This window comes from Podarcis raffonei, chromosome 1, assembly GCF_027172205.1.
Source record: "Podarcis raffonei isolate rPodRaf1 chromosome 1, rPodRaf1.pri, whole genome shotgun sequence".
Classification (NCBI taxonomy): domain Eukaryota; kingdom Metazoa; phylum Chordata; class Lepidosauria; order Squamata; family Lacertidae; genus Podarcis; species Podarcis raffonei.
The window spans coordinates 8,737,055-8,750,327 of NC_070602.1; the positions used below are offsets into that span (position 1 = coordinate 8,737,055).

Below are 13,273 nucleotides of genomic sequence, written 5' to 3' on the forward strand. Positions count from 1 at the left end.
CAACTGCTGGGAAAGTCAGTATTATTCTGATATGCGGAACAGGAGTTCTTTCATCTGAGAACATAGACCCAAAGCACTTAGTCCACCTTGCTACCACAACAGTAGAATGAGATGGATTTTCATGATAATACTAATGATAATTAGAGGTGATGCACTTTAATATATCATTTGTGTTTGGTCAAGTTGAGCAGGAACTATAGATGACTTGTGGATAGTATGATGCGTTTGACTTACCCAAGCCTTGCAAATCACCTTGGCAAAAAAAGTTACTAGTCTGCACATAAAAGATTAGCCCACCTCCCTACACAGGTCAAACAATCCTTGCCTATAATTAAAGTTCTTGTTTAATGCCTATGTTCGTGAAAGCAGTTTTAACTTTACCGCCTACTTATATAAAATACTAAAGTAGTGAATATCATTATATACAAATACAAACAATCCATATAAACACTCTGAAATCACCACAGAATTTTCTTGCAACATGTATCAAGATAAGTTTATAAACTCTTTTGAGTCTTAAAAATATTGAATAACTCCATTGTTCACATCATCCCTTCTGAACCTTGTCTCTCTTTTCTGTTCCTTTGCTATCTTCCCCACAATAAATATGTTTAATGTAAGCCCCCTAAGGCAAGCAATCTGTCTGCAAACCCCCATATACTCTGGTACTATTCCACATATACTCGAAATATTAAGAGTAATATGGTGGTTGCCTAGGGGCAGGCAGTAGGCAACAGTCATAGTTTAGCCGTGGGTGGTTCAACTCGTGGCCCAAGGTTCACATGCAGCCCTCAAGGCCTTTTTGGTGGCCCTCAACAACATTTGACCCCCAGCCCCTGTGTTGTCATCCCAAAGCCTTGCGGGTAAGTGAGGTGCTGGGCATGGAAGTGAAGGAGGCATGGAAGCTTTGACAGGGTCCTAGAGTTGTCCTACCTCTCCAAAGCCTAGTTAGCACTTTTCCAGCTTTTGGAAGCAGGTTGGAGGGCTCTAAGAACCTGCCAGAGCCTTGCACATCATTCCCAAAGAACGGCATTTCAATTACCGTAACTATACTTTGGAAGGCAGCGTGAGGGCTTGGGGGGTGTCAGATTTCGGCCTCCCCCCAAAAAAACAAGTTGTGTGCAACCTCCAGGTTCCATGCCCAAGTACTCTTGCAACCACTTGGTTTGAAAAGTTGGGCCGCCTTGGTTTAGCTGGTGATAATATATAATGTTCAGACTAACTTAGATGCAGAATAACTGACCCCAATATATAACAAAACATGATAGTAGGGGGATCACTACTATACAATATATTAGATACACAAAGTTCAAAAACCTATGATAAAATATGAAAAAATAGTGTTGGAGGTAAAAAGCAATATACTGTGGAGACAGTATGTATAGCGCCTGACAGTGGTTCCGCTCCTTGAGATCCCTACTGCTCTCTTTTCATCCTCAACCAGCACAGAAAAGTAGCAAATACTGAGCACAGTGGGCCAAATTTGGGTTGGGACTCTGGCATGGGGATGTAGTGGGGCTTTAACTCTATGCACCTTGATGTGGCTTTGATCAGGATTGGTATTTGCTGTTTGCTTTTGTCAAGAAATGATCCATTGGAGTGAATGTTGGGACCATGTTGCATTACATTGTGCCATAGCAAGGGGCAAAAGATAAAAATCCCTCTTACACTCCCCCAGCAAGGGTTTCTATCTGGATCAACCCCTTGCTGGGTTGGGGCGGGGGGATCCATTGGAACGAATAGGAGCCTTTTTCTCAGTGCAAATTGTAGTGAGGAGCTTATGTGTGAATTGAAAAGATGGTATGTGTGAAAGAGAATGAATGAATGGGTGTGCTTGCATGTGAGCATGACTTGATGGAATGGGGTGTGTGGCTGTGGAGTGGCACTCCCTTTCATCGCTGGTATGTGGCCCCTGACACATTTTATGCCTGAACGGATGCAGCCATCCCAGGAGGAAAGATTCCCTAGCCTTGTGTTAATTGGAACAGGCCCTCTGCTCACACAAACGAATACTCCTCAATGTTCCACTTCATTTGCTGCTTCTTGGTTTGTGGGAAATCATAGTATTCTGTTAAATCTGAACAGCAAGGTGTGGTTTGTTTGCCCTGCAGACCAGGTCAGATTCTTGTTTACACACTTCGTTTGCATGGCAAGTGTAAACCATATTTTGCTAATTCAAATATTTTTGGCCCCAAGACTGGAGAATAGTCACTCTGAGGAGTGCAGCAACTAACTCATCTCCTGTAAACTGGAAACATTTATTGAAATGTTAGAGAAAATCCTGCAAATAAATAAATCTCTGGATGCCATTCTTTTCTGAAACACCACACCATACCAGATCAGATGGAAGCTCCTCTTTCATAAAATATATGCAGTGGACTTGGTTGTAGTTGTGACTCCTGGAAACAAGTGAATTGTGCCATTGTGTTGACCATTTATGTGTTTGCCTCATGTTTCCACTTGAACCTCATAATCATGCATAAGGATACATATAAGTACAGAGTGTAACCCATAGGAGAAACTAGGACATGTAAGTGATTTGGGGCAGGGGAGCAGAGCAGATTCACCCAAGAATTACAGGATGCCTGTTGCAAAATGAGGAGTGTGTGGGCTTGTGTATGCACAGACCTGACTTTCTCCCTGAGTCTTGCAGGTCTGTGAAACACAAGGCCTTGAATAATCCCATGATGATATAAAAAGAGACTGCCATGTATGCATTCCTGACTTCATGTATTATTTGACCTGCATCCCAGCCCTTATATTTGGAGGAATTGCATTCAAATGATAACCTCTTTTGGGAAGGAAGTGAATGGCAATGCAATGACAGTTTCAACATATTTGTTTAGCTAAAAGACAGATAAATATATTAGCTAATAAGGGGTTGAGGCATATTTTTATAAGATTTCCCTTTGTGTTCTGTGGTTATATGAATGTTTATATGGTTTCCTTCAAGTATTCATTGCTCTTCTCATATTTTGGTAATGCTTAAAACCTTTCTAAGGTAGGTGATAATTCAACTGAGACTGTTCACAGCTCATGTTCCTGGCTATGATATACAAAATCTAGTTATGGAGCCATGTTTCAATCTTGGGAATGAGAAAGAGTTGATATGAGGGAATACTGAGTGAATGCTTTGCTTGCAGTCTTGTCTCTGGACAGTGAAGTGTTAGGCTTGGTAGCTTGTGCATCTCCAAAAAATCTGCAATTTCTGGTGCTCTATCAGCCTTGTCTAGGCTTGGTTCCTAGGGATTAAAAATATGTTTTCTGACTCCTTAAAAAGGAGAGGGGTATAAAAGAAAGGGGTCTTGATAAGTACCTATCAAAAATCTTTTACCCAGCCAGATGGGCGGGGTATTATTATTATTATTATTATTATTATTATTATTATTATTAATTCTTCAACAGTCTGTGAGCAATTACATACTTTTTTGCTCCACAATTCAGAATAGATAAATTCAGGTCTTAAGAGTCATATGTATTTTGCTGTTATTATATATTCATTATTCAGAATAGTTACATCCTGCTTTATAGCCCTGAGAAGCTCTTCAAAGCTGCTTACAAAAGATTCTTCAAATAGAATCACTCTGCTATCTAATGCAGGAATAATAATAAAAAAGACACATGAAACAGCATATTCAGGCAGCATTTCCTGCTCTTGTACTTGTTCTTTCTCCTGTCTAAACCTGTTGTCCCCAGAGATTTCTGCTTCATCTCTCTCTTCTATTTCCTGTTCTTCCATCTTTATGACAATAGTGTCCCTTAATTACCCTCACTGTGCTACAGCCAGTGTTTCCTGTTGCAATAAAGGCTTTATATACACAACTGGTTAGCCACTGTGAGAATAGGATGCTGGACTAGACAGGCCTTTGCAGGGCTTTTCTATGTTCTCATCCCCAAACCCAGGTCTGTGGCCAGTTATTCCTCTGGTTCTTACCTCTGTCCAGCAAGCAGGGTTACTTCCTAATTGTGTAGACAGCTGGCCTGAAATCCATATAGAATGGTTAAATCCGAAGATCATTCATATTCCACTGTGTGGGAGACCATGCCATGCCAGGCATGCACAACATATGATCTTAAGGCAGAATGCAGCGTACTGTATATTGTGGCTTTGCAGATGTTTCCCGGCCTGGTTGATTGAATATTTGATGCATTGCATTCAGTTTTTTTCTGAGGGCAGAGCTACAGATTTTGCCATCTTGTACGAAACTCTTACTTTTCTAAAAGGTGTGAACTTTACTCAGAATATTTTAGAGGCTTCAAAACAATCCAGTACAGTTGTTAGTTGAAATTGTACTCACATCCCCATTTGCAAATGACTGAAACATAGTTGGATACTTTTATTTCACTATAGCACTTTAGGGTGTTGTATATAATGTGTAATTTGTATGATTGTTTAAAGACTTCTTTATGTGTTAAGAATAAGATACATTATTTTTTTAAATAGATGTAAGATTTCTTTGGAAAACTTCTTCAATAACTATTCATCTTCAATAACTATGGCATGAATACAGATTTTGTTTCTAAAATGGGTTCAGGTAGAATAAACAATGAGAATCTACAAAGAAAAACATCACTTAAAGATGTATGATATACTGGAACAGTGTGCCATTACCATTTACCTGTTGTGCTTAGTACAAGCTGTGCTCTTTCAAACAAAACCCACAAAAACCTAAAAATTAATGATGCTAAGCAGATGCAAGTATGATTTACAGTCTTCTGTCACAACTATGTCCATAGCCCAGTTCAGTCAATTTTGTCCTCTTATTTTCCCATCGGAGCACATCAGTTGATGTAGCAGTACAAATTAGGCAGGAATAACCATCTGCACAAATAGAAGATGAGGGATACCTGGCTTACATGTGAAAAGGATCTAGGGGTTCTTAGTAACCCACAAGTTCAACACGAGTCAACAGTGTGAAGCAGCAGCAATAAAAGCTAATTCTGTTCTAGGTTTCAACAGAAAGTATCGTGTCCAGATCAAGGGAGGTAATAGTACCACTCTATTCTGCCTTGGTCCAGTTCCAGGTGCCACAGTTTAAGAAGGATATTGACAAGCAGCCTTGAAATCTACTCGCTGAAAGATAAGAGAAAATTATTTATGTAGATTTCCCAGTATTTACAGATTACTTTTCACCATAGATGGGCAATAAATGGATTTATTCATTTATTTAGGGGTCTTATAGCATGCTTTTCTCGGAACAGGGCAAAATGTAACAGTCTTGAAAACAGTGAATTGATTTTGGTCCAGTATAGTCACTGTCACTACTACACACACACACACACAAAACCACAAACACACACACTTTCTTTCCAGTTGGGGATGTTCCATTCCAGGTAGCTTCCATGACGGTTACTGGCCAAGTGCATGACAAGATGGTTCTAGTTAAATCTGGGTTTGGTGTGTTGGTATACAAATGGGTGACTGAAAATATTACTGTCCAGTGCAACCAAGAATCCACTGAGCTTTGTTTATTTCTTAAGAGTCTGAGCTGTGGTTTGATTTATTTACACTTACTGCAGATGTTTTGATAAAAGCCACATTAATAAAGCGCAAGCCATTCTCTTGCATAGTAACAATTTAAATATTTATAATAATACACAAACTATTCCCAAGAGTGAAGTTCACAAAGCCACAAGCTGAACAGTTCAGCTCCCTGTTAATTAAACATATTCTGTCTGTTTTGTACAGTAAGCACCGCAGTTCAGGTTCGTGTTTTCTTTAAGCAACATGTTCAGCATATGATTAAACTGCTAACTGTCTTAAAAATAGCTTAACAGCAGATCTTTTTGTCTCTGCAGATCTTAAAGGACAAGACATCATGGGAGCATTTTTAGATAAGCCAAAGATGGAGAAGCACAATGCCCAAGGGCAGGGCAATGGACTACGTTATGGGCTAAGTAGCATGCAAGGTTGGCGAGTTGAGATGGAGGATGCGCATACAGCTGTAATTGGCTTACCAAATGGACTTGACGGGTGGTCTTTTTTTGCTGTGTATGATGGACACGCTGGATCCCAAGTTGCCAAATACTGCTGCGAGCATTTATTAGATCACATCACAAGCAATCATGATTTTAAAGGCCGTGGAGCTTCCCCATCCGTGGAGAGTGTAAAGACAGGAATCAGAACAGGTTTTCTGCAAATTGATGAACAAATGAGGCTACTTTCTGAGAAGAAGCATGGTGCGGACAGAAGCGGGTCAACAGCTGTGGGAGTCCTCATTTCTCCTCAGCACACTTATTTTATCAACTGTGGAGATTCTAGAGGATTACTTTGTAGAAACAGAAAGGTTTATTTCTTTACGCAAGATCACAAACCAAATAATCCACTGGAGAAGGAACGTATACAGAATGCAGGTGGTTCAGTCATGATTCAGCGTGTGAATGGCTCCCTCGCTGTGTCTAGAGCACTTGGAGACTTTGATTACAAATGTGTCCATGGGAAAGGCCCTACAGAGCAGCTTGTCTCACCTGAGCCCGAAGTTTATGAAATTGAGAGATCAGAAGATGATGATCAGTTCATCATACTGGCCTGTGATGGCATCTGGGATGTTATGGGAAATGAAGAGCTGTGTGAATTTGTCAGATCAAGGCTTGAAGTCACTGATGACCTTGAAAGAGTTTGCAATGAGATAGTCGACACCTGCTTGTATAAGGTAGCCAAAAGTTTTATGTGGGATATATTGAAATGTGTATGATTAGTTAGCAAACTATGGGTACAGCTGGTGTTGAAAGTGGTCCCTTGTCAATCACAATTTTAGCTGGCTTTTGACTCTCTGGGACCAATATTGAACACACATGCTTAAATCTAACTTGCTTTTCTGCTAGGTTGTTGGATTTTGTATGTAGGGGAAAGACTGTAGCTCATTGGCAGTTAACATTTTGCAATCCAAAGGTCCAAGGTTCAATCCTCAGCATCTCCAGGTGGCGCCGAAAAGACTCCTGTCTGAAAACCTGGAAAGCTGCTGCCAGTCAGTGTGAACAATACTAGGCTAGATGGACCAATCATCTGATTATATAAGGCAGCTTTCTACATTCTTTGGAGAAAAACATGTGCATTGGTAAATTATTTTAAGCTAATGATCTCACATAGCCAAATTGGACATCAGCTCTAACTTTACTTACTAATATTTCTCCACCACCACGCTTTTCTTAAAATTAGTATCATGGAGGTTTGGTGGGAGCAGGTCAAAAGATACATGCAACAGCTGTTGTATCTAGTTTAGGCCAAATAGGCCTTTTATTGAAAAACTGTTTCCTCTTCTATTTTGTAGCTTAGCTAAACTACCCATTCCTCTTTTGTTTCCTTAACCTTCACTTTCGCAAGAAGTTGGAGACTATGCCTTTAATATTATCACTCATTGTGCTTTGTTGTATTACTAGTATTGCAGTTGCAATCTGTATTTTGCCAAAAGGGGAGCCAGGATAACTCATGTAAGCTTTGAACAAAGTGACTTTGTTGAACAAGAGTTATAGAAGCAAATGGATACTTGCTTACATTCAGTGTTGGAGTGAGAAATTGGTGAAAGTTATGATTACTAGCATTTTCTGGTATTAATGTAAAGAAAGTTGTCAGGCTTGTGTGAATATTATGCTGGAAAATAGAACTTCATCAAACTCTTTTCTTTTTCTCCACCCCTCCCACTCCAGGGAAGCCGAGACAACATGAGTGTGATATTGATCTGTTTCCCAAATGCACCAAAGGTATTACCAGAGGCAGTGAAGAGAGAAGCAGAGCTGGACAAGTTCCTGGAAAGCAGAGTAGAAGGTGGCTCTTTTAAAAAAAAATAAGTAATTTTATTTCTAAACAAATGCCCAACAGCTAAGTCCTAAGCATCTATAAGCATTTTCTTAAATTCTTAAGTGCCATTCAGCATTACACCTCACAAAAAGGTACTTTTCTTGCCTTTTTGGATATGTGTAGTATGTCCTGCCAAAATAGGTGTCCTTGACAATTCTTCTTACACTGGAGAAAGATTTGAGTATAACATTTATTTTGCCAGCAATAATTCTAGACTGTAAGCAATTTTTGATCCTGGTTGCTGAGAAGACAGTTAGCCATCATAATATTATCAAATTTAAATTAATAGTTTATTAATATCTGTTATGCTTGTGTAATAGTAAATTTGAAATCAGTACTGTCATAGATAATTTAACCTGGTTTTTTGCGTTTCATATAATTTTGTGCCATATGGTTCAAAACTGGTTCTGGTTTAAAGCATGAATTTGAAAGGTGTTTCACACTGTATTATAGTGCCTTTGAACATGTGCAGTGCAATCCTGTGCATGTTTCCTTAGATGTTCTAGTATGTTCAACAGGACTTAGTAAGTATGTATTGAAACTATAAGTTGTAATATATGTTTATTTCCAAAATAAAGAAACCATTTTATTGTGAATGTTGAGTTAAGTAAAAATTAGATTTTAAAAAACTGAATTTGCTGACTGCCTGTGGCAAAAAAGTGACCAATAAATTTAATTATGGCGGTGGTAATAATAATAATAATAATAATAATAATAATAATAATAATAATAATATAGTGTAATGGACCTAAACATAAGGTGATTACACCTTAAAGGCTCTGAAGTCATAAGTCCCATGCACTAACATGAAATATTTTTACGCCTGCCATATTAATGAATGAGTTTTAAAAAATCTCTTGCACTTTATTTTTTTATTCTGTAGATGCTTAACTGTGCTGAACATAAATGTTGTTTATTTAATATTTTGCCATCTTGAATTGATTCAATGGCTTGTTTACTGAGAGTTGGTGTCATGTAGTACCTAAGGGACTGAGCTACATATTAGGAAGTCTCTGATTCAATCTCATTTTGGCCATAAACTTACTACTCTAGACGCCCTTCCCTTCCATTTTAACTAGAGGGATCATAACATTGAACGATATTATGGGGTGGTTGTAAGAAATACAGCAAGATTATGAATGTGAAGCACTTTGAACTCTTGAAAGTTTTATTCAAATACTCAGTAGTGGTAGTGATGTGATTCTTATTATGCTCCTATTAAGCACATTCTCTTTACACTGGGAGAATTGCAGTTAGTGGCCACTGATATTCATGTTTTGGAGTCATATTTAATAGATTAAATGAGAAGAGGCATCAGAAAATAATATTTGTGTTTTCTTGTTTGTCCACACTTTTTCATCCTTGGGAACCAAAGTAAAGTGTGGCAAAACTGGACCAGAATTTTGCAAAAAGCTTGTACTACTGCAGCTCTTTGCCCCTCCTGAAAAGTTGCTTAGGAAGGTTTGGGCATCCAAGCAGTATTTGATAGATAGGAGGAGCTACAGCAAGAAAGGAAAATCATCTGTCCTCATCTATAAGTGTGGAAGCACTTTGTATGCATAAGCTTATTTTGATACCATCCCATATGACTGAAACCATTTCACTGATGAGTGTGTGTGTGTGTGTGTAACAAAATCCATGTTCATAAATGAAACTTGACCTTACAGTTCTTTCTTTGTGTAAGTGGAATTAGCTAGACTTTTAATTTGTGAATAGATGCCATAGCTGTGATCCAAAGGGCAGTGTGAATATACCTCAGCATTTTGAAGATTTTCTGTTTAGTCCCCTTGAATTGCTCTTTGAATTTTCCTGAGTTCAAAAAGCAGTTTGGGGGTGTGGCGCAAGATCAGTCTTAAAGAGAGCTGCCAGTTAATACAGTGTTGCCATTTATATTTTCTTGCATTATTTTCCTATCCTACTTTTAAAAACTGAGGTGTGTTAAAGATCAGTTTAGGCATTCTTGGGACGGGTTCTGAACTGGAAACTGTCAAAGTTTCAGGCATGCCTGTTTCTATTCAGTGTGTTGTGAGTGGAAGGCAACATGTCCCATTGTTCTCTGGTAATGGGTTTCCGGTGTCAGTGTTGAATAAACTAACTTTGAGTCCCCTGCCAACTCTATAGTTGCACCTTTCTCTTTACCTCCCCCCCACCTCCCACAGCCCCTTGTACCCCCTTCCCCCAGAAAGCCTCTTTGGTAGACTATATCTGGAGCTGCAGTGAAAGGAATCAGCTTTCAGGCAATTCCCCCCTTCCTCAAATACTGCTGCCCTGGACACGACACAGCCTGCAAAATTTGATAGGTCCTCCAGCCCTCAAGTGAGGCTCTTGGGCTACTGAGGCGGGAGGGAATAATCCGTGGCACAAGTTTCCTTCCTCTCATACAGTTTTGGATTACAACCCAGTGTCTTTTGGTTATGTGCAACATCCAACAAAGTAGTTCCATATATGTAAGATTTTCCGTTTGCACAAAAGAACTTCCCCCTACTCCTCCCTCTGTACTGACTCCCAAACTGTTTGGGAGGGTTGAGGTGAACATGCTGTGAAGGGGACGCGGGGGCTAGTTCTATTGCACAGTTCTTGCGCTAACGGAACTACTTGGTTGAATAAATTCACAGGAAAATAGACCTGACTATGTAACTGTTGAATAATTCAAAATGTGCTTAATAATCTGTTACTGCAATCTCCCTAAAATGCCCTAAGTTAGTGTTTTTGAAATTTGAATTATAATTTTAAAATGGACCTGTATAATGAAGATCTGTAAGCAGGCCCATGCAAAGGCGGCGGCGGGGGGGGGGGGGGGGGATAGACCCTGGGTAAGAGCTAAGCTGCCCAGGGGCCTCCACCAGGGACTGACTGCTTTTTTGTTTGAGTTTATAACTTTATTCTAACAAGACTTCAGCCCCAGGCCTCAGAAAAGCTCTGCACAGGCCTGTCTGTAAGCAGTTTTGCATTGTACAGATCAAATTGGAATTTTAAAAATGGTAGCTGAAAACAGTATTACCATTATATGGCTACTGAAATGGTGTAAATCAAGTGAGAAGATTGGTCACATTTTAATTTACAGCCCGACCAGGCTTAAGAGCTTGTACTTTTGACCCAACGTACAAGGAAAAATACTTAATTTCACCATTCAATTTTGTTTCTTTTTGCGAAGGAGCTATGTTGGTGACTAGTTGAGAAAAAAAAAAACTATGGCAGTTATGAATTCTGCTGTCCTAATTATTTTATATCGATGTCAAACAATTTCAGCTGTAATTGTGTAGTAAATAATACTAATCCCACCTGCAACTTGCAATATAAACTACGTATTTGAAAAGTTTATTCAAAAAAAAATACTTCCAAGGATTATGGACAATGAGTTGGATCTGGAGTTGCACAGAGTTCAGTTCCATACACTATATGCTCCTGCGGACAGAAAAAGATAGAGGTGATCTCCACCCCACCCCACCGATTGGCATTCTGGTCTGCCATTCTGGTATGTGTGTGGCCGCATGGGGGGGAGGGGTAATTGGTGGAAATTTCTTCCCACTGTCTGCCCATTGGAGTGTCCAGTTTGTTGAGTAGGAATCTCCATTGGACCCAACTCACTTCTGCAAATGAAAGGGAGCTCTTCGTTTCATGGAACAGCAGGTCTGGATCCAACCCTGTGGGACTAGCCCAGCTCTTCAAAACAAAAACCCTCAACTTTTCATTACTAAGATCCTTAAGCTTCTCCATCAGTGCAAGCTATTGTTAATTTTTGTGGAGCTTGCACAGATGCAGCGCTTTAAGGATTGGGCGGGGAAACTGTTTTGAAATACGTTTTGTAATAGGTGTATGTCGACTATTATAACTGTTTAAATGTCTGTGTTTCAATGAATTAATTGAGTGTGATCACCTCAGTGTAGACTATATATCTTCAATAAAACACATGTTTCAGTATAGATGTTTTCTCTCATTTAGAAGACGGAAGTAAATAGATCTTTGGATGCAAGAACATGTTCCCACAAGTATAGAAATACTGTGTTTCTCAGACTTCTAAAACCACAGCCTCCTTTTAGATAAGAGCAGTTGAAGTCAACACTATTCATCTGTCTTTCATTAATCTTCTTGTGCTGCAGTTTGAGAAAGTGTTTTAAGTTAATGAGAAGCTACAATATGCATGGACACAAAAAAGATATTGCAAGATGAAGGCCAACAGATTGGTTCCATTTGTGCCATAAATAATTTGTGGATTGTACATATGTTTCTACTGAGTATAAATGTATTTTAGTGGAGAATGTATTTTAAATGTACTGTAGCTTTAGGTTATTGAACTGTGTAGTTCAGATAAATTTTAATCCCTTTATTTTTGTACAAAACATAACATAGCATTAGAATGATGTAGACTATACTAGATGTTCACAATTCACAATAAACGAACTTGGCAAAATAAATCTGATATCTTTGCTCTTTATTCAGTTTCAGTATTAGAAGCCTTTGTCATAAATAGTTGATGGTAAAATACAGATTCTGGCCTTAGTACTTCACCTTCAAAATGTTTAGCCAAAACAAAAAGTAAAGTATTTGCTTTGAAATACTGTCCAGGATCCATAGAACTGTGCAGCTATCAATGAGATATCAAGGGAACTTGTCCCCCCTCCCCAAGCAGTCTGCTTTTGTGATGGATGTGTGGGCCTTGGAGAAGAGAATAGATGGTTTCAGTGGGTTAGTGCCCAAGCCCCTTGCTTTTGCCTAAGCAGCTCTTCAGATCCTGGCCACTATTCACTAATCTTTCTTTAAAAGGAAAAAAAGAGAGAAGCATTTATAGGGAATTAAATTTGATATCTATGTACTTTGACAGCTGTCAAGACTTTCCCCCGACTATTTGCTATCGGCTACTATACATTAAGCCTACAAATTGAGCTAAAACTTGCAGGGACTGAAAGGTTACTGAAAATCTGTTTTTGTGCTCCTATTCCACTAGCTGTGTTCTTGTGTCATATTGTCTGCATGTGGCCTGCTGTTATAGACTGAGAAAGTTAAATTTGGTAGCGCAGCATTCCTTATTTTATTTTGGGTGCTACATTGATACTACATGCAGTTTTGAGAAAACTGCAGTTCTCATCAAGCTCATTTTACAGGTGTTTTCATGAAGTCTCAAGTGTGCTGGCCAATATACCAAACTGCTACTTTAATTAAAGCGATTGTATGCCTAATAAAGCATCCATTATAATCATGGGTGTTTATTGGATTGCAAAATGAAATCTTTGCAAGTGAAAGTTTCCAAGCTTGATCCCTCTAATGTCATCAGTTAAATACTATCAGGTAGCAAAGTAGAAAAAACCTGAGCTTGAGACCTTGAAGAGCCACTTTCAGTGAAGAATGCTGGTGGGTTAGATGGACCAGTGGTGTGACATGTTCAAAGGCAAATAATTCATATCCTAATATTGTCAGTTTTAATAGTTCTATTTTATAAATCAACAAACAACCTAAGTTGGTGGTCTAAAACACGTT

The 13,273-nt window shown here is 38.9% G+C and overlaps 1 protein-coding gene across 2 annotated transcripts in view; it reads left to right on the forward strand.

Annotated features, from left to right (window-relative positions):
* PPM1A (protein phosphatase, Mg2+/Mn2+ dependent 1A) overlaps positions 1-13,273 on the forward strand; it is a 35,847-nt gene that overhangs the window by 12,275 nt on the left and 10,299 nt on the right. For both annotated transcript variants that reach the window (XM_053402033.1, XM_053402117.1), the window contains exons 2-3: positions 5,800-6,653; positions 7,648-7,765. In XM_053402033.1, the coding sequence (XP_053258008.1) occupies positions 5,820-6,653; positions 7,648-7,765 (952 nt within the window). In that variant the 5' untranslated portion in view covers positions 5,800-5,819. The remainder of the gene's footprint in view (positions 1-5,799; positions 6,654-7,647; positions 7,766-13,273) is intronic.